The sequence below is a fragment of the Lonchura striata genome, chromosome 1 (genome assembly GCF_046129695.1).
Source record: "Lonchura striata isolate bLonStr1 chromosome 1, bLonStr1.mat, whole genome shotgun sequence".
Lineage (NCBI taxonomy): Eukaryota > Metazoa > Chordata > Aves > Passeriformes > Estrildidae > Lonchura > Lonchura striata.
Window position 1 is genome coordinate 74067935 of NC_134603.1, and position 21381 is coordinate 74089315.

The 21381-nt window shown below is 38.9% G+C and overlaps 1 protein-coding gene across 2 annotated transcripts in view; it reads right to left on the bottom strand.

Annotated features, from left to right (window-relative positions):
- The window catches only part of ANKH (ANKH inorganic pyrophosphate transport regulator), a 106078-nt gene that overhangs the window by 17655 nt on the left and 67042 nt on the right, over nucleotides 1–21381 (bottom strand). For both annotated transcript variants that reach the window (XM_021528938.3, XM_021528939.3), the window contains exons 5-8: nucleotides 21012–21182; nucleotides 20281–20415; nucleotides 16918–17010; nucleotides 13279–13374 (exon numbers count right to left, since the gene is read on the bottom strand). In XM_021528938.3, the coding sequence (XP_021384613.1) occupies nucleotides 13279–13374; nucleotides 16918–17010; nucleotides 20281–20415; nucleotides 21012–21182 (495 nt within the window). The remainder of the gene's footprint in view (nucleotides 1–13278; nucleotides 13375–16917; nucleotides 17011–20280; nucleotides 20416–21011; nucleotides 21183–21381) is intronic.

Below are 21381 nucleotides of genomic sequence, written 5' to 3' on the forward strand. Positions count from 1 at the left end.
GAAGCTATTTCTATTTATTTTGGTTGCTGACAGGGATTACTAAACCTCAGAGACCCACTACATAATGCATTACAATACATTATGCTAGCAAAGGCTATTGTCATGTGCATAGTAATCTGCAGGGTGCCAGACTAATTTGCTTTTCAGCACTTGTAGAAAACTGCCTATTTTTTGAGACATTCATTGATAAATATAAAGCACAAAATAGTATCCCAGTGAGCTATGAACAACAGTACTTTTCTAGACTTCGTGCAGTCTTCAGGAAGAAGTAACACTGGCAGATGACAGAGACATGGTATGGCTTTATGTTCCTCAGAAAGAAATTAGACATGTGCCAACCTGGAATGAGTCTGGAATAACAGATTTTATTGTGGAAGATGGTTAACGTAGTAAAGGTTATTCTGTGATGAAATGCAGTTCCAATTTTTCTCTTGCAAAAAACCTCTCAGCAGATGTTTCCTATAATTTGTTGATATATTTGCAGAAGTATGGCTGGCTAAGTTTTACCCTAAAGATATTATTCTATGTATGTATTGAGGATTGTAGCTTAATTTAAACCATGCCTTGTTAATTTCCTATTATCATTTATCCTACATGGTGCCCAGTGAGGGCAGAGGAAACCTACTTTGAAAATTAATATGCATCTCAGCTTTGAATTACACCTTGGATCTTTAGGATAGTATCAGTTAAGTTTAGAACTTTTACTACTATGGAGGAATACAAATCACATGATTTAGCCTTTTGAACTGTACAATAAACAGATCAAAAAGTAGCCTGAGTCTTATGAGGTTGGATCTCCTGAATTACCAAATGTCTCCATGGTCTCCCTCTTTCTGACACAAGCAGAACTTCCATAATTCTGTCTCCTTTCAGAGTTTGTATTACACAAGATGAGCTAGTTTCACAGATATATTTTTGAAGTCAAGATAATATATTGTTCTAACTAACATCCATGTCAAATGTGGGATTTCTCTTCTCTGTTCAATAATCTATTTTGTAAGATATTGGAAAAAAAAGTTGTTTAATTTGTTGGAGTAAACAGAATTTTTACAGCTATTTCAAATTCATACTTTCATTGACCTTGAAAATTTAGTTCTCTAAATGACTACATAGTACTGGAGCTTTTCACTCAAAATCTTACTCTAGCATCTTATTGTTAAAAGAAACTGCACTTCTGTTTTTTCTGAAGAGTAAAAATAATGACAGTTTGTAATTGTTAACTACTTACTAGTACTGAAAAAACAGAAAAGTTAATAGTTACACCCCTTTTCAGATTCCCCTTGAGGTGTGCTTCCATGTTGAATAGAGGTGTGGCACAGAATACAAAGTCCTAATACCTCTTGAAGCTACCACGCTAGTTGAAAAATACAGAAAGAATTGAACAGGGTTCTTATGAAGGAAGGTGATGCAGCTACCATTGACTTACACAAAGAAGGGCTTTTGTGCTTTATTGTGGGCCAAGAAATCATAAAGTCTAGGTTTTACCGTAAAGGCATTATTGCTTGTTGAAGAGAAATTGTATCTAATTGACCTTGTTGTCTTTAAAGACTTATTGGTATTTTTTTTCAGTTAGGTTGGTTGCTATTTTCTTTCCTTTTTTTGAAACACAGTTCTATAAACAATAATAAAGTTCTTTGGAATCTGTGGAAGAATTACTGGGTTTCATACAACACTAGAGGCCAGCAGCACCACCTCGCTGGAGAAGCCTGCTGCACACCACAACCTGTTCCTTGTCAGAATGAGCCTGCAGACTCATGATATCTTTGCTGTATTTCCTGTCAGACAGCAGTCATTGCAGAGCCACACCCGCAGTTTTGAGGAATTTTTGATACACAGCAAGCAACCTAAATTCATAATCCCAAATTGTTTGAGACTCTGAGGCGTTAAGTAATGGACCACAGAATATTCTGATTTGTAAGGGACCCACAAGGATTATCAAGTCCAACTCTTGAGTGGATGGCCCACATAGGGATTGATCCCACAACCTTACTGTTATCAGCACTATGCTCTAACCAACTGAGCAAGTCTCAGGGTCAAGGTTGCTGCAGTCTGATACTCTGTTGAGACACCTTATATGTGTGTTCATGTGCCACGTAACTCAGAAAAGGTCAGAAACTGGGCCCTTTTCCTGTGTGTGAAATGTAAAGTTTTCAGGAACAGACTGTCCAAAGCCCCAGGGAACTTGTTCTGACTTCACATCAGACACTGCTCTGCACAAAGGCTGGACCTAATGAACTCCTGAGGCCTTTGCAACCTGAAAAATTGTGGGGTCCCATGAACCAAAAGCCGGATCTGTGAGCAGTAAAAATGTCAAACCGCAGTCACATCTGAAACTGATTTATGATAATGTTGATGACTTGAATCACAAAGACATTCTCTGACAATGATGATCCCTCAGGCACATCAAGTCATTATAGATTTTTGTGCACTTTGTGTTCTGTGCAGGAGGTGCAAAGCTGCAATCAGCCTTCATAAAATTTATCAAGTGGCAGGGGAACCACAACCTGCTTGTGGGAACACCCTCTAACTTTGTATCTTCTCCTGAAATAACTGGTTTATAGATATCTAAATTTCCTCCCACCTTCCCCAGCTTTCCAGAGTGACAGAGCACTATGTTCTTTAGAAATAAAGGCCTGTCCAGCAGCTGCACAATTCACTGATGCTCTGATAGCATTAACACAATGCCACATCTGCTTTCTCCCCAGCTGCTGCTGAAAGTACTTAAGTGGGATTTTCCCAGCTGGGTTGGGTCACTAAATTGTTTAAGGTAGTCGTTATATACACCCAATTAATTATGCCACTAATTTTTTTTACAGAAAGAAGAATTTTTTACTTCACTTCTAAAAAGGCTAAATAAACCAAAGATGTCAGATTTCTGGTCTCTTTTTGAAAACTGTCAATCTCCCAACCTAGTAACTTTCTTCTGTCCCAGGTTTTCTGCTCTCCTTGCTGCTCTTCCTACTGTGAATATGGAGTTTGAGCAGAAACATTGCTGCAGGGACAATTTTTGATGCTTTCTTTTCTGGCTGCTCCAGCCACTCATGTAGAACAGACCCTTTGTGTGAAACCTAAACAATCATGAAGGAGACATTAATCTCCACCTCACTGGAGCAAACAAAAAAATCTTTGTTCCAGGACAAAGGCTCAATGCAGTACCATGGATAGGACAAGGCCCTTGGGAGGATTTCATAAAGTCTGCCTGTGGTGGTCCAACATCTTCCTTTGCAGGCAGTAATACTTCCATCCATGTCTGAAACAAACTGAAATGGGAACTAAACCTGACCTTGAAAAGGTGAAAAGCTTCTTGAGCAACTATCTGCCAATATGCCATTTCCCAATTGTTATTCTTTACCAATATGCCATTTCCCAATTGTTATTCTTTGCCAATATGTCATTTTCCAATTGTTATTTTTTGTGCCAGCAGCCTGAAGATTAAAAAAAAAAAAAGTTTTGGAGTTAAGAGATGGGCAAAATCGAAGAAGTCAAAACAAATTGCTCCACTGGATGAGTAGATGAGCTCTTATTACTCTAAAAGCTGTCCTTTACCTTCATGTGGTCTACAAAAGTAAAGTCAAAATAAAACAGATTAAATCCTAAAGTTAATGCTGTTTTTTTAAAGTACGGATATTCTTGATAAGACTTGTGAGATCTTTTTTAATACAATAAGGCTGTAATGAGACCATTGGTGAAGTAAGATTTGAGAAAGTTGAAGGAGTTTGGAGAGTTGTCTGTGTTTTTTATGTTCTTTCTTTGTATACTGACAAGAAATAAGGACACTGAACTCTGTCACCCAGGGAATTTCAAATACTGGCGTGGTCAGCAGCTGGAGTTGTGTCCCCTGAGAATGACCAGATTTTTGTTGTGACATTTATTCCTGTGGACTTTACTGTCTCTCATTCCAAATTTGCTATGACTTTAGTAAAGCCAGCTTGTAACCTTTGATAATAAAGCAATGCAGAGATGCAAAACAAAGACAGCCAATAAAAGATAAAAAATGAACACAAATCCAGTGGCCTCTGCAATGGCTTCAACTTCTGACACTAAATGTCACAGGTAGAGATGGTGGCAGCAAAATATAGTTCCTAAATACATTTTATAAAATCACACAATATTCTTAGTTGGCCCACAAGGATCATTGAGTCCAGTGCTTAAGTGAATGACCCATACAGGGATTGATCCCACAACCTCGACATTGTTAGCACTCTGACCAACTCAGCTAGTCTCATTTTCTTTCATTTATCTTTAAACTCAGGAGTAAGGGCTACAGAGAAGGCTAAATAAAGCTATACAGGACTTCAGTTCTGAGAAAAATATGGTTTGTACTGTTTCTTAAAGAGCTGCTAGCCATGATTAAGATTTTCTTTGTTATAAAAAGGTATTCCTGAAAGTAAGCAATGAATATCAGGAATGGAGATACACCACAGTAGCTACTCTGAGATCTTCAGGGGTAATTGATTGTGCTCACAAGCAGAAAAGGAGATATTCAGAAAAGGAGATATTCCGGAGATATCCTGAATTTCCAGTTCAGGAGAGCTGTAAGCATGACCTTAGACAGGGGAGGATCCGCCACTGCTTTAACCTGGATGAAATGGACAATATACTATAAAATTTTACTGCTGTAAATTATGTGGAAGAGGAATGAAGACTGGCAGTATTAATCTGCAATTTGACATTGTGGAATGCATTGAAAAAATCAATTATTATTAAAACTCTAAAATTCTGCAGTCAGACTTCCTAAAAAAAAAAACCAAACCACCCTCCCCTCCCCCAAAAATAATGTAACCTTGGTCAACCTTAAAAAGACAGCAAAGGCCCACCGTAGTTAATGCAGTAACACAAGCCACTTTAAGAAAGTTGTCTCTTACATAACCATCCATTTATAAATTCTAGTGCAGTGGTTGGTAACTGACCTTCTGGAACGACAACACCGCAAAACATAGTGCCAAAAACACTTGTGCTTTGTCAAAACAAGCATTTCAAAATCTGAAAGGCATTATTGCCATCAGAAACTTTCTGCTCCAGAATTAAAAATTGTGATTTCTACAAAGTATCTTAGTTTGTGCAACGTTTTCGTTTGAGCACATGAACACTGATAAATCCACAGATTTCCTTGTTCACATGAAAGAAATCACCATGATCCTTTTATTCGTGGTGTGGCACAACTATTTCTTCTGGTAAGGCAGAAATGCTTACAGTAGCCAAATCCTCAAGACAGAATAGATTAATGAGGTTTCTAACTGGACACCACATTGCATTCCCCATTTGCAGGGAAGATGTTCAGTATCTGAAATGCCAAGGAGCTGAATCACTTGAAAGCATGGAGATGAGGCAGCAAGTACTTGGCTAAAGGGCTTGTGAGAGTGTAAGAGAAATAATCGAGTAGAAGTCCCAACAGTTTCTTGCATGGGTCAGAACTGTAAATCACTTTGCTCCTCTCTAGGCTGATCCTTCCAAAACTTAATCAAATATGTACACACAACCTTTCTCCCATGTTTGCTCAAATGCATGAAGGTGAGGGGATAAATTCAAGTATTTCTACATTTTCTTGCTACCTGACAGTCTAAAACTAATTTCACAGTAGTAATGCTAATTGATCTTACTTTCTTTCAGGAAGGAGAAAAGCACTATCCACATTTATGTGAAAACAAGTTCACATGTACTGCTTGTGGCAAACTCTAAAACACTCCTTTGCATACCCTCTGGCTACAGTGAAGCTGCCTAAGGCATCTAAAAATTAATCTCTGCAACTTTCTGTCTCTTGGCCTTCGAGGTATTTAATCTCCAAAGTTGGAAAGAAAGTGAAGTAATACTTCACTAACTACTGCAGCTCAGGATGTGCATTCATGGTGGCTAAAGACCGCGGGACTTCAGGACTCAGGGAGAACTGTGCACTGCAGGCACCTGCCATGCAGTTATTTCATGCTATGGATACTCCTACCGTTAAAAGATTTCAGTAAATTGGAAACATGTTCCTTGGCATTTTTCAACATGCAAGCCTAAATCATGTTATCCTGAGTGCAAACTAAGGATACCTAGTGGCTAGCAGTCAGTCTTGCTGCAGAGATGCAATGAATTCTTTACCTTTTCTACTTTAACTTCTGTCAAGAATTGCTTTATGTCTCATTATTTAGCAGACAGCATAGTTGAAAACATCAAATACATCACGCTAATGCATGTAAGAGCTTCACACAGGATAGTTTATCAGGCGGAAAATGAACTTATTTGTAAGTGCAGAAAGGGATATGAAATGGCATATTTATTACACCACAGACTGAATATTTGAGAGCAAATGGGCCTATGAAAACTGTAGAGTCTTTGGTGTCCCTCATGGGAAAAATCAGCCACCAGACTTAAGGCTGTGAAATATGATTTGCTGAGTTCAACTGGAAATTGAACAACTATTGAGTATAGAGTGTTTGCACAGCATCAGGGAGTAAGGCAATGCTATTGCAATAATACACTGAGTTGGTATGAATATTCTCCCTTTATACATTCTGACTCCAATCTTATCTGCCAGTGATACATTTCACTGGCTGTGGAGTCTTGCTGATCAACTGCACAGAAGAGTCAGCAGCCAGTACCTACTTGGCAGTTCCTATTCTGGCATAACCAAATCCAAAGCAGAGAGCTAAAGCTCAGGCATCTCAAGTTGTCTTTTAAACAGACAAACTTTTCAGCCTGGATAAGACACAGCTGCTGCTCTTCCACAGTGTTTGACTCTAGCTCTGACAGAATTAAGCAGGAAGCAGCAACCACCGAGTCTTGTCCTCTGTGCTTCTCATTTTTTCATATAGGGAATTTTCCCTGTTACACTGGCTTCCTTGCACTTGATCAGGGCTTTCTCATCTCCTAGGTACTTGATGATTAATTTCAGAACATAACAAAGCAGATGATGACTGAGAATTAGGAAAAGTATGGGATGGATTGCAGTAAACTGCTGTCAAATGGAACAAAGACTTTCCTCCTCCCCTCTTCAGACTGCAACTGATCCCATCACAGGGATCCAGCAAAATAAACTGTGTGACTCTGGACCTCACCCTGCTGTTTTAGATAGAGATGGGGTCCCTCTATTTAATCTTTCAAGTCTATGGTTCCCAGCATCTCTCCCTCTTTTTTGCCCATGTTCAGGGGGAAATGAAAGGTACATAAGCAAGCAGGTTAAATGCTGCAGTTTAAACCTTCTGATGGATATAATATAATATAATATAATATAATATAATATAATATAATATAATATAATATAATATAATATAATATAATATAATATAATATAATATAATATAATATAATATAATATAATAATACCCCTCACTTAGAATGATACTGAGTATGATATGCTTATCAGGTACATAGATTACACATTAATCTATGAGATGAATATAACTGCCAAGTGATGGTAGTTTGTGATGCTGTGCTACAAGTTATAATCATTGGAGAGCTAACAAAGTCTGTGTGCTGCTCTTCCTAAGGGACTGATAACTACCAGCAAATGAAAGAAACAACACTTGCCAGTAGTAACTCCTCAAACTACAGTTGCTCATCAGCAGGAGTCCTTGGAAATCAGTACTTTTTAATCCTCCGTCAAAAGAACAAATTATGAATCTAAATACTACACTCTATTTACAAAATAAATCTAGCTTTTTATTTATAGAATCTAAGAGATTACCTAACAAATAAAATAGAAAACAATTTTACTAGTATTAGAAACATTTTAAAGTTATCATTAGACTCCTCAATTATGAGCAACATAATTGAGGAGTCAATAAACCAACCTTGACTGTAAAGTAGGTGACGTTTTGACATGTATTGACACACACACACTCAACTCTCAAGGTTAAGCATATAAGCCAGTAAACTGACCAGCTGTCTGCTCCTAAGTACATTACATTTAAACTTTCACTGAGATTTAAATCTAATGCAGGTGACCTGGAATTTGAATTTGGTTACTGTAGCACAATGCACATTAGTCTGTTCAGCTTAAGTGCCTGAACCTTCACTTTCATTGAAACTTCATGGTGATGGTTTTTTAATTTATTTTTAAGAGATTTAAAGTTTTCATTACTATGTTTGTAACAAGTAAATATGAGATTTATACATCTTGCATAAATCATACACATATGAGTGTAAATGTGAACACTTTCTCTCCTCTATCTTTTATCATTATTCTTTTGGAATAGAAAGGAATAAAAAAATCACAGGCAAAACTGAACATCTGGATTTTGTTTCTTAAGCAGTGTTTGCTGATTAAATATAAAACAGCATACTATACAATTAGCTTCTCCCCTTAATCAGTCTGTTTATTAATGAAAACTGCTAACTTCCCCAATTGTCCATAACCATATGTTCATTTAAAAAAAAGCAAAGCCGGATTGAAATTCCTTTTAAGTAGCTGGAAAGAGCTTTGAGCTCTTTCTAATAGAACACATGTTAAAAACTTCGAGGTACTGGGAAGCTCTGCTGCTATCCATTAGCTTGGAGACATGGATGGATGAACACAGCTTGTCACCCTAGCACCTTGAGCCTGTCTTATTGGGAAGGGAAAACCTGATGTAATCTACAGACCTCTAGAGAATATGAAGATAACTGGCCACATGTCTTGCTATCACTTCAGCTAACACAAACCATGCAGCAACAGGAGCTGGTGTTTGGAACTGTATCCCAAAAAACACTGTGGCCTGCCCCAGCTGAGGCTGCTGGAAGACAAAGCTGAACTAAATTGCACAGTTCTGAACTACTGCTGTAAGAACTGATTCCTCCCTGATGTAAGTGAACAAGTAAGTGCAGACTATTCAGGGTCACTTTCAGAGACAGTGAGCTAGGGGCTTTCACAGTGCCCTTTGAGAAGCTGCCTTTTCTTCCCAGCACCCTCCATGTTCCCATACAGTCATTTGCTGCCAGCCATGCTGAGCTGGTGTTGGCTGTGCTTTTACCTCAGTGGTAGCTACTAAAAAGAGGGTGCTCAGACCTTGCTCAGACTAGGACATGACTTGCTTTCCAGCATGATTCTGAGATGTGAATGCTACTATTGCCAGTCCCCTGAGCGAGCTGGCTGTCCCACTTTCCCAGTGGTGCCTGCACAATCGATAGCTGCCTCTCAGCTCAGGGCACACAGCCTCACATGCAGACGTGTGTGAGGGCACAGCTCTGGCCACACAGACGAGGCTGCAGTGGCTGCAGCAAAGCAGCCTGAGGACTCACAAAGGAGGCCTCTCTTACTTTTGTACAGCAGCATTAACATCTGACGTGAAATCAGCCTGCACAGCCTTGCAGTTCAGAGGCAGATGACCAAACACTAATCACGTGGCTGCCAGCAGCTAACATTAGCCACAGAAAAGGATCTTAACTGACTGCAACTTCTGTGTCATCACAGAAGACTTAAAAAAGAGCTCAGCTGGGAAAATGAGAGAAAATTGAAGGAAAAAAAAAAAAAGAAAAAGAGCATCTGTGAGAGAGAAGGATAATTTGACAGTATCTGTGCCCCATCACAGGCTGTCTTGAAAAAATCCCTGAATTTTGCACTCTGGTATCCAAGCTCAGAGACACTACCACTATTCTAAGAAAACCCCTTGCTAAAGCACAGCCTGTTTCCTATTACTTCTCCTGTGTATGGCAGGATTCCTTTGAGTAGCTTGCTCCTCACAGAGCCTGTCCCTCTATGCACAGCTCATATGTGAGCGAGTGCTCTCCCTTGACAGAGTAAACCTTTGCTGCAGTGGAGAAGTGCAGTAAATCAGCACCCAGACAAATTATTCTGGGACTTCTTCAGTGTACTGAGGCTGACACATCCCCCAACCAAAGGGATATGGGCTACAGATGTACCACTTTTCTCTTGAGTCTGTGTCTTCCCTTAGTTTGCAACTGTGGAGCAACCTCAGGGCTGATCTGCGGGGCCATCTAAACAGCATTGAACCAAAATACTTAGTTCTTCAACAGCCTGATCTGCAATGGCAGCAGCACTGGCATTTGGAGCAGTGTCTCTACTTACATATGGAAAGAAGCATTTTTCTCAAAGTGCCTAACGGCAGTGAAGCAACACATGATGGCAAACAGCATTATGGACACCCTTTAAACTGCATGTAAATTAACAAGCATGTCTTACTTTTTAAAATTAGAATGATCCTTTATTTGTATGGAAAAAATTCTACAGCTGAGTCCCTTCCCTCTCCTACACAAATTTTACGTTCAGTTACACAGTCACAAAACATGGCTTTGGAAGGAATTCCCACTTACAACAAAAACCACATCAATGTGACTAATCACAACAGCTGTCTTACCTATCAGGACTTTAATGGCTTCTACTTAAAGCCTTTAAATAAAACAGCTTGTCTACACAGTTTTCACTGAGCAATACAACTAATTCCCATTTTTTGAAGAAGCAGCTTTAATACCCTAACATTAATAGCAGCTTCAAAGCCATGAGGCAGTACTTATGATAATTGATTCTTGACAGAACACATGTGCATGTTGCAAAGTTAGCCTGGAAAGGCTCAGGTGTAGCCTTTCAGATTCCATGAGGATTTAAATAAACCAAGAATTTATGTTTTTTAACAAAACTATGCCTTTTTTCCTACTCTGACCAAATACTGTCACTACCAACAACAGTGACAAGGTGTTTCTGTTGCCGTAGTAGGATTGAAGTACTTCTTGTGCAGGCATGACTGGTTTGTGGAAGGAGGTAGGATATTTTTCTCCCAGTTCTACTGAAATAGTATGTCTTTGATAATTGAAAGTTTCCCAAGGTTTTACATTGGGAAGGTACTTCCCTCCATGGCTGCTGCTTGTACTTAAAGCTTCAGTTTTATTTTTTTGAGTGGTTAATGGACTTCCTTTATCTTAACATCTTCTGGAATCCTTCTACAGATCATCGACTGGAAAATGCCTTTACATGACATGTCTAAGTACTGGATTTGTTTTGTCTTATCAGTCTGGGAACCCTTCCCTCTGACCTGAAAGAACAAGATGGTACCAATTGTGATGCCACTAGTCTGACTGCCATTTGTTGAAGTAGAGCCCCTGAATAAAAACACAGCTATCATCAATGGCCATGGGAGCTTACCTGGCCACAACAGAGGTAAATTTGAAGTCTACTTCCTTAGGGCCTGTGGCATACATTAACATGAGTCATCCAAACATCTGCTGAGTTTGTGTCCTGAAGCATTTGCAGGCTCATGCCTTTGAATACAACTAAATCTTTAGAATTAATGTCTATTTTTCTGCTCTGTCTGTTGACAAGCAATCCTAAGAATCTGTCACTAGCAGGCAAAAATAGGAAAATCTATGGACCTCAAAAGTGTTTCTGGAATTTCATTGCAAGAAGATCTCTCATGATGATCTCATGAAAGAACTGCTCTTGAAAGTAAAATGAGAACTTCTGCATACAAAATCCCAGAAAGTCACAAAACAAAAGCTAATTTAGGTGATTAAAAATTACTCTGTAGAGGATAGTGATGGTAATGTGAAAAGCTCATAATCTATCAGAACCAGAGTAACCCAATAAATACCATGGGGGATTAAGAATACAGTCAGTTCAGAGAAAACTTGGAGATTGAAATAGTATTGTCAGAACAATTTAGAACCAAGGAAAGCTTTCCCCTTTTTGGGTCTGTAACAACACCTGACAGACTTTGGGGGAGGCTCCAACTGTAGAGAACATAACTTTGGTCTGGAACAGGACACAAAAGAAAACCTCAAGACATGTGATGGTAGATAACGAGATCTAGTGTCTCATGGAAAGTCTCCAGACAATGGCAAATTCAGTGGAGGTATATGTATGTTTCTTGCTGTAGAAAATACAAGTTAGAGCAAGAGCTGTTGGTCTCTAAGCCACATGAAAAAACGTCAAGCTTAACAAAATTAAAAGACAGAGGAGATGCCACATTGGTTCATACAATTCTGCCTTTGATGGTGGCCAGTTGTAGCTGTTTAGGGGAAAAAATATAGGAAACAAAGAGCAGAGGAAAAATAATTCAGCTATGGATGGACTGAACTGTTTAATTTTCAACTGTGAAATAACAGAGAGTTCTGTATCCCACATTCTCAGGTGGGGTGGAGATGGTTACAAATACTTGTTTTGTATTTGTGTGTTGCAACAGTTGTATGCTGTAACATTTTTCTTTGACATAAATTGTTTTTTCATCATGCATAAGCCATTTGCAACTCGGACAAAGGTTCGACACTAAAATGAAGGGGAGAGAGAAATTCTGTCAGCACTCCCATACTCAATAATAAATTTGTGAATGTAGAGAGAAGAGAGTTCCAAAGCAGCCAGATACGCCATGGAAAGTATGCAATGCTGAGGGAAAACAGTGAATCTGTCTGGGTTATGAGTAGGACTTTGAGCATTGTATTCTAAAACAATTGCCCCATTTCCCAAGTACTTTTCTAGAGTAATGAAGGACTTCTTTGAAAAACTTATTTTCTAGGTTCTCCTTTTCTTTTGTCCTTCTAGTGCAGGTACTGTGTAGAGATGATGTCCTGACCCTAAGCACTAATATAAATCCATCCTTTATGGAAACAGACTTTGGATTTACCCTGGTCACCTGCTCTATTATTTGCTATGATTCCCACCAGCAGGAGTTTTCTTCCACAACTGCCTGTTTGTTGCTAAGAAGACTGCAAAAAAAGTGTTCTTGGGGAAAATGCTCTGTATTTATGTGTGCAAATTTGCCATCTTGAAATATGGCAGGCTCAGCAATATTTCTCCCTGAAAATCATCCCCATGAAACGCTTCCCATCATGGACACAGATTTAGATCCTTTAGTCAGTGTAAGTACCATCTCTGAGATTGCCCTTTTTAGTTAATTTTGAGAGCAAACACAACAAATATGAAAGCATGCATAAAAGTACCCCCACATGAAAACCCAGTGCTCAGGGACAGGTTGCCATCCCACTGCATGTGACACAAATGCATTCTTTTGTATTCTTGACACATTGGTTACCTGAAGTTTTGTTCATTTGAAAAAAGAAACAAAAAGAGATGAAAAGAAAAGCAGGTCTCTGATATTTTTTTTGCACAGGAAGCTGATTTGAAATGAAAAGTAGTGAAAATAAAATGATAGATCTCTAGCCTGATTTTAGATATCTAGCCTGAGATAATGACAGCTGATTTTCTTGTAACTCCAATACTATGATCACACTCCCTTCTCTAGATAAAAGCAACACAGCTTCACAAGACAAGATAACTCACCTTTCTCAAACCGCTAGTGCTTTTAGCATTAGGTAGAGGAGACCATTTTCTGTTTGAGATGAAAACCACTGAGTTGAATAAAGGTTTCTTACCGTTAAGGACAACGCCATGCAAACAAAAGTGAACTTCTTGATATGTGTCGCTGTGACAGTGCTGTTGGTGTTCACCAGTTTATTGCTGGGGTTATTCTAGGGCAAGAGAAAGAGATAGCGAGCATTAGCCTGGCTCCAGACTACCGGGAGCTGCTGGCACCAGGGTCATGTGCTGGACCTGACTGTCTGTGCCTGCCTGTGTCTGACTTGGCTTGTTTGCTTTTTAAGAGCTTTCTGAGTACTTTGTACCACTACAGAACATTTTCTGCTTCAACTGACTGCAACTGCTGCTACAATCACTGAAGGATGAGTAATCTCCCTACTTTTCCAAAGAGTAAGTCCTATTTAACAAATTCAGCTTTGAATAAGATTGGTAGCTCCTTCTAAAAAAACACCAAATGATTTTTTTAAACCTTATTTTAATGTTTGTAGCATGTTTTCACAGGAAAAATTGAATTTGATTCCCTTTTACCACAAATTGATACCAAATCACCAATGCAAGCATCCTTACTGATCCAATTAGACAAGCAGGTAATACAAACAAAACTTCTGGAACAGTGGACCTATTAATGCAGTTTAATGAACAGTACATAATTAGGACTATTAGATGTTCCACCTTGAACATGGGCTCTGTTACTTACATGGCAGCAAAGTTTTATTTAAAACAACAAATGCCTTCTTTCAAATGTCTAATATAGCAAATGAAGCTGAAGATTTAAAATTACCCTTGGGGAACACATAAAACTAAACTAAATGGTCTGTGAAAGGAGAGCATGGGCTATCAAAGCAGGTTACCATTAGAAGCCCTTAAGCAAGAGTCTGGTCATCTATTGCATTTTCCTGGGACTGTTTGAGATACACAAGTTTGTGCACCTGCTGCTAAAACCTGTACCATGAGATGTACATTGTTACATCCTAGATGTAGAATCTAGGCTAGAACAGCAGTAGAACTTGGCTAGAATAGTAGTACCTATCACAGAGTCAGCTTTCTCTGCTGGAGTTACTTGTAGGAGAAATAGAACTATTACAGACAGAACTGGCGAGTGGGGCACTGTGAACAGTATATTATTCCACACATATTATGGTGCTTGATGGAATTTTGCAATTTAAGGCTTTGTTCTGATCAGTGCAATTGCACCTAGATAGACCCACATTCCTGTCTAAATACCTGCTTGGAAGTTTGGGTGGTTGAAGATATAGGCAACCCAGGCCCTAAAGCAGGAAGCCAGTCTGTCTGACCTTTTTGGGAATGGGTTATGAAAACTCCCTATAAACATTTTTTCATGCATCTATTACCACTAATTGTGTTTCTGAAGAAATACTTTGCTTTGCTGTTAGTTTTCACAGATGTGAGGATAAACTTTGCTTATATCACTCACCACCGTTTGTTTAAATTAACTTTTTGCTGCCTGGCTCAACTTTCTAAAAAACCTAAAAAAACAAAGAGGAAATAAAGCACACCCAAATCAAGGCTACTAAGAAAAAGTTTTCTCATTTGTTCCTACCTCCCTCCTGTTATCTCTGCCCTTGCCATACTCTGCTCTTTGCTCCAAGTCTTGACCACATACTCTTTGGTCATTACTCTTCCACATTACATTCTCAAAACAAAACACTATGGAGCATAAAGAATTCCCGTCTAGTCATCAGATAAATAGCATTCACAAATCTCACAATTGGTGTTGCACTGAGTCAGGTGGCAGGTCCATTAAGAGCAATGGCATTATCACCATATTAAATAGCATACAGAGCACAGAACTAGCACATGCTTGCTCTCTTGCAAAATGTCAGTAGTAACCCTTAAGCTGAATGTAACTGTTGGGTCATGGCGTTGCTTTGGACACAAAGTCTCAATAAAGACTGAAGTAGGACCCTGCATCTCTCTTACAAATGTAAAGAGAGATAATGATTTCCCTTGTGGAGACAAGAATCTGACTTCTCCAGTAGAACTACTGAAGAGGGGCATCTCAAATCCCATCAATCCGTGTGTTTCTGATGGCCATCAGCATTGCCAGTCTCGTGAATAACTGACAAAAGAAAATGGGAGTTTGTATGCAACACACTGTTTTTGCATCTTAAAATCACAATGGACACCTTACAGGATCCAGAAATAGAAAAGTGTTTCTATCTGGACTCTTCTGAGAAAGACTTCTGGTAAGAAAACAAAGCTTTTGGAAGGCACAGTGACACAAGGTGATGCATGACCGAGAGAAAAGCAATTCTCACAGCAATCTCCAAAAACCCACTGTGGGTTTCAGGTTTGGTATTTATTGTCTGAAAAGTACAGTGAAGGTATTTACACATATGGTTGCCAGGATGAGATACACTTTATACTACTGCTACCACATTTTGTACATTTTATTACAAATTGCTCTTCAAACATGGAACTAAAATTCCCATGAGTACTTTTCCACCAGTTAGATAAACTGTACCCATCTGTGCCTTAGCCTAGCATTTTCTTCCTCACATTGTCCCACAAGAGCCCTGTGAGAAGCCATTTAACTGAAATAAACAAATGGAAAAATCATGATCTAATCCTGTCACCACTGCAGTTGTCAGTGTATCTTTCAGCAGCTAAATGAGACCTGAATTTAGGAGTCTTAATTGCTGTTACTACTGCTTGACAGTAGTGCATTTGATTGTGGCTTGCATCAGATGAGGTTAGCAGCTCCTGAGTTTCCTGTTCCAAACTGTTTTTATCTTGCAATTTACTGGGTTTGCATCTGCAGTTCCTTTTCAGCAGCATGGCCTCCAAGAAAGCCTATGTGTGGTACTTTATCTGACAGGTCAATTTAGTTGTACACAAGCAGGTTAGGAAGTTATGGCTGATTTGAATTTGTGTTGGTTTTAAATTCTCCTTGGAAATATGGTGGAAAACATTAATCAGGGCTTGCTCCAGTTAAATACACTCCAGAGAAAACAAACATATTTTTCATGAGTATTTGGAACCAGAAAGTTCAGTTACTAATTGGTAAATAAAGGGAAGGAGAGGAGCTGGCATTTGAATTCCAGAGTCACAGGACAGGACTGTTCTTTGATAACATATGGACTAGTGAATACCAGTCATAAATCAGCACAAAAAAAGAGACTAAACAAAATTAATTTTTGCTATGTGCTCAGTTCCAGAAGCAGTCCTTGCATTCTGACATAATTACATGATTTACCAACAAAAATCTTCATAGCCTTGGTCAGCTAAGTAAGTACTACTAAAAGAAGGTTTGTTATCTGTGTTAGTGTCAGTCTGGGAAACACCCTTTGCTAAATATTAACATAAGCAAATGAACCTAAACCCACTTGAGAGATACCACAAAATCCAGAGCAGAGATGTGAGCTTGCTCATTCAGTGATGACACTTTGTGAGAAACCACTTCATTACCTAAGCAGCTACCTCATAGCAAGGACTTTTTTTAATCCCTAAAAATACAGCACCTATCTATCCAAAAGGCAGCTTAATACCTTGTAACACAGAGCTAAGGTTAAAATCATAAATTGGACAACAGCTTGAAGCCACTGAAAGCCAATTAATTTTAACTAGGTTTTAAGAAAACCTATCAGTGGAACAACAAACAGAGAGAACTAGGAGGACCACACATGCAAAACTCCACAGGAGGCATTTATGACAACCTTACCAGGGACACTCACCTTATCAAAAGCAGGGTATACAGCTCTGATCTCTGTCAGCCAGCCATAGGGCATGTGTCCTACTGGATATGTAGCTGTCAAAATCGCCACTGCCTATGAATAGACAGAGAAACAAGAACTTCAAATCTTCAAACACAGTGGTGAAACTAACATAGGGTGCTTTGCCCACCTGTATCACCACATTGACCTTGACACAATGCAAAACAAGACCAGGGACTGGAAGCTTTTTGTTTCAGGAAGACCATCAAAGTGGCAGTCATTTGGCCTGGCATTTTAAGCTTAAGAAATTTTTTTGTGCCATGAAGTCAGCTTTGTCATTTCACCATCACTCTGATACTCTGAGATAATAGTTAACTTGAGCTGTGGTGCATCCCTTACCAGCCCAACACCTTCCTCCCATATTGCTCCTGAGTTATTTTCCATACAGATACCTGAGCATCAGAATGCCTTGCAGCTCACAGTAGTTTTGGACCATACTGCATAATTTCAATTTATATACATTTTACTTGGTTATCCATAAATAAAATAGCCTCAAGTAAGACAGACTATAAATCAGTAGATCTCAGTGGCTGACTGAGTTTGGACATCAATCTGACTGCTTGGAGACAGGAGGCACGACACCAAAAAAATCTACCTCTCCCCACTTTGGTGCTCATCAAGGAACACCAGACAAAAATAATTCCAGGTGAACATTTTTATAATAAGAAACAATTCACTGCCTGAAATTTTAACAATTCACTGCCCTTTTACTCTCTCATAAATACAGTCCAAGAGGTTTATCAAAGACATAAGCTCCTCCTCCTATTAATGTATGAAATATTTTTGGTGATTTTTCTGGCTGCTGAAGAAAAAGTCCAAATATATGTCCTTCATGTAGGAAGGGTGTTTAGGAGCTCTTCCTGTGGCTACTTTAAAATCTACTGTCACTACAAATTTTCTAGTCCTCAGAGATGAAGTATGCATCTGTACTGACAACTGCCTGAGTCTCTTAACTCTAGAATGTTGCACCAGGACACGAAATAACTCATGCATTCACTCAAGATGCAAAAGAAGGAAAAAGGAAGTTTTATTTCTGACCTCACAATATATAGCATTCCAAAAGTGACAGTGGATTGGAGGATGAAACTGCCACCTCTCCAACCACCCTGGTCAAACCAACAGTCCATCAATTCTCTCCTCCCACAAAGAAGAATTCAAAACAATCATTATTTACATGAACAGTGAGTGAGAACTCCAGTAGAAATATGTAAACTTCAGAAGGCATAGAAAACTTTTAAAGGAACTTTAAAACTTTTAAAAGAACAGGGTGACACTAGAAATCAAAGTTCTTGAGTGCCTTTTTTTCGGCAGGTCCAGATCTGTTACAATCCACACATTTCTGATTCTGATTTTGCATCCGGCAATGGTAGTGTTAAGAAAGAACTTTTTAAACTACTGCTGTTTCTGTTTCACTCTCAAACTTTCAAAATACATTTTCTTGATTATTTGAGCCCATTTTCCCATTATAAATAACTGCTGTCTTTGCTTGGTTAAAAGATCTGTACAAACACAGGACCATGTAGCAAGCTAATTTGTTCCCTGTGTTGTTTAAAAAGAGAGTGGAACGTGAGAGGAAGATAGTGGTACAGATCCTTCCCTGCTAATAATAGCGTTAATAATGTTTAATATACCTTGAAAAAATAATTGGTTAAAATAAAACAAATTGCAATTTTAAGAGAGTACCCTTTTTAATTGCACACCCTCCCATTACTGTTATTTTCATCAGAATTTCCATCTGTATGAAACCTAACTAGGTTAAATCGAGTAAGGAATACAAAAGCTATTTGCTTATTTTCATCATTAAATCCAAAAAGATTGCAAAGACACAATACCTGTTCAAAGAAAAAGTATTTCACTACCATATTGTGTATGTTAGATTCTGCTTGGATGAAAGTATTAAGGTTTTAGCAGTGATTTTTTTCCAGCATTTCTCCTCAATTAGTGTTATTCCAACATACATGCATAAAAGTTTTCCTGAATGTCTAGCACCTGCGTTTGACAGATGAGAAAGGCCCCTATGAAAGCCACCACCAAAGGGGTAGCCCAATCAGCACAACTGTGCTGGCAATCCAAACAAAAGCAGAGGGAGCTGGACAGTGCAAGTGGATTTATGTTCCTCATGAACATGTTACAGCCTAGTCCTTCACAGGGACTCCCCGCCTACAGTGAAAGCTGCTGCTGCTATTGAATAGGGGACCTGTAAAAGTCCTGTCAATACAGATGCTCCAGACACTGATGTTATCTGTGTTGTCAGCACCTCCCTTTGCAAAGGCAATTATTTCAGAAATCAGAGATAGTTTGGTGTGACCATTACTGTTAGTGTAAACCTGCCAGTAAATCCCCAGCTGTGGCATGTATTTGGAGTCATCTTAATAGCAACAAAATGGAACTGACTAGCCATGAAATGTGATGCATCTAAAATTGAAAGTCACTCAGAAATGCTAACCTCTGCCTCCCCTTGTATGGAGACCATTGTTAACACACAGACTCATCCCTGCATCACATATGTAAAAGTGTTAAAATTTCCTAAGTTCTTTTCTCACAGCTGTTTATTTGCAGTCTCTGCCACCTCCTGAGTGAGTGAAATACACTGCATTATGTATGACAAATTAACAGCAGTTCTTTGAACTTTGCTCTTAATTGAGTATCTTACAGCTGTTTATCCTATGGCTATATGCATCTAGACATCCTTGAACTAAACTGGCAGCAGAACTCCCCCAGACTTCTTAAGAGAATGGGTCAGCCTGTGGTGAGCATTGGTAAAGGTTCTGCATCACAATCAGAAATCTGTCTCCCACCAGCTGTAGGAGACTTACTGGAATAATCTGAAATTCCTCAAGAGAAACAGGGTGCATTTCATATCCCATCCAGGAGGCAGATGTTTTTTTTATGTCTTTTTATGTCTCTACACTGTTCTCTGTGTGATGCACTGACTGCAAACAGTAGTTTCATTTCAGTTTGCACAGCCATAAAATATACATGACAGAAAAGAGTAGGACATAGGGCTACTGTCAACTGTTTTAAAATTTCTGGGATCTAAATGCTCCAGACTATAAGTACCTATATGAAGAGCATGAAAACCTGGGATGCAGGCACCGTTCAGTGAAAAAATTATACTAGTCTTGTTAAGGGTGAGGTCGCAGTACACCTGGCAGAAGGGCTCATGATGAGAGTCCAAGCAATCTTCTTTGCAAGCATAAAAGAGCACTAAACAGAAATGTACTAAAGACAATATTTTCTTGTCAGTTTGGCTGAGGAGAGAAGCACATAGATAATGCCATGGAAATGATCATTTGAACTAATGGAGAGCACTGCTTTTCTTACCTCTGTGGCTGCAGAACTGCCACCTAGGTCCCGGGAGACAAAAAGGTTGACAATGGGCCTACTTATTCGCTGAGTTGCCAAAATTAATGCCAAAGGCCACCAGAAACTCAGCATCTTCCTTATTGTAGCTTCTCCCTGCAACACAGAGTAAAAAAATGAAGTGTGTTTGGAAAAAAACATGAAGCACAGGACCAAAAGCACAGAGAAAGGTTTTCTGCTTTTCCCATCTATTGTCAGTTTGGTATATTCATTTCAATAATTTTCAATATGAGGAGCCTAAAATATTTTCACTCATGATAGGAATACTGATTCAAAAGAAAGTGTGTCATGGATCTCAATAAATAATGCATAAGGTATCTATCTGCATAATTTGTTCTGACTACCAGACAAAGCTACCTGAAAAACAATATGACATTTGAAGAAAAAGAGAAATTTTGACATCTTCTTCCATATGAACTAAGGTGTTTACATAGTTCATGCTATGCTGTCTTACAGCTCAGTACAGAGGTTCTCAGCAGACACATCCATACTGTGGAAGGCATTGTGTCACATGTGCTGCTGCTGGAATAATTTCTACCATGGCTCTTTAACTGAAAATGTCTTTTCCTGCAGGATAGAGAGAAGGCCCTTCATGCAAAGTGGTTTAATGCAGTATTATAACACAAAAAAAACCAAAAAAAAACCAAGTAAAATTATTGAGTTCAAAAAAAACAACAAGCATGAAAACATACCCCCATTTCAGGTCCACTTCTGTCAGGAATAACATCATGTATGTTCCTGTAGTATCCGAGGCAGAGTGTGGTACACCGGACAAGTGCTCCCATGTATAAGGACAAGATTGGGATCAAGAGAGGCTCCCTGCACTCCAAGTGACTGTGAAGCAAAATAGCTACAAAAACAACCTGCAGAGAAAACAAAAATGATTAACAACTTGTCTGTGTGCTTCTCTAGGGCCAATGCATCTCCTGTCTGATTCCTACTAAGTCAATCTGAAACAACTTGCATGGCTACAGTATCTATAGAAACTTTAGTTAGGATCCCCCAGTATTTGGTCATGAGAAGAACAAGAGTTCACTTCATACTCTATGAAACAGGACGTGA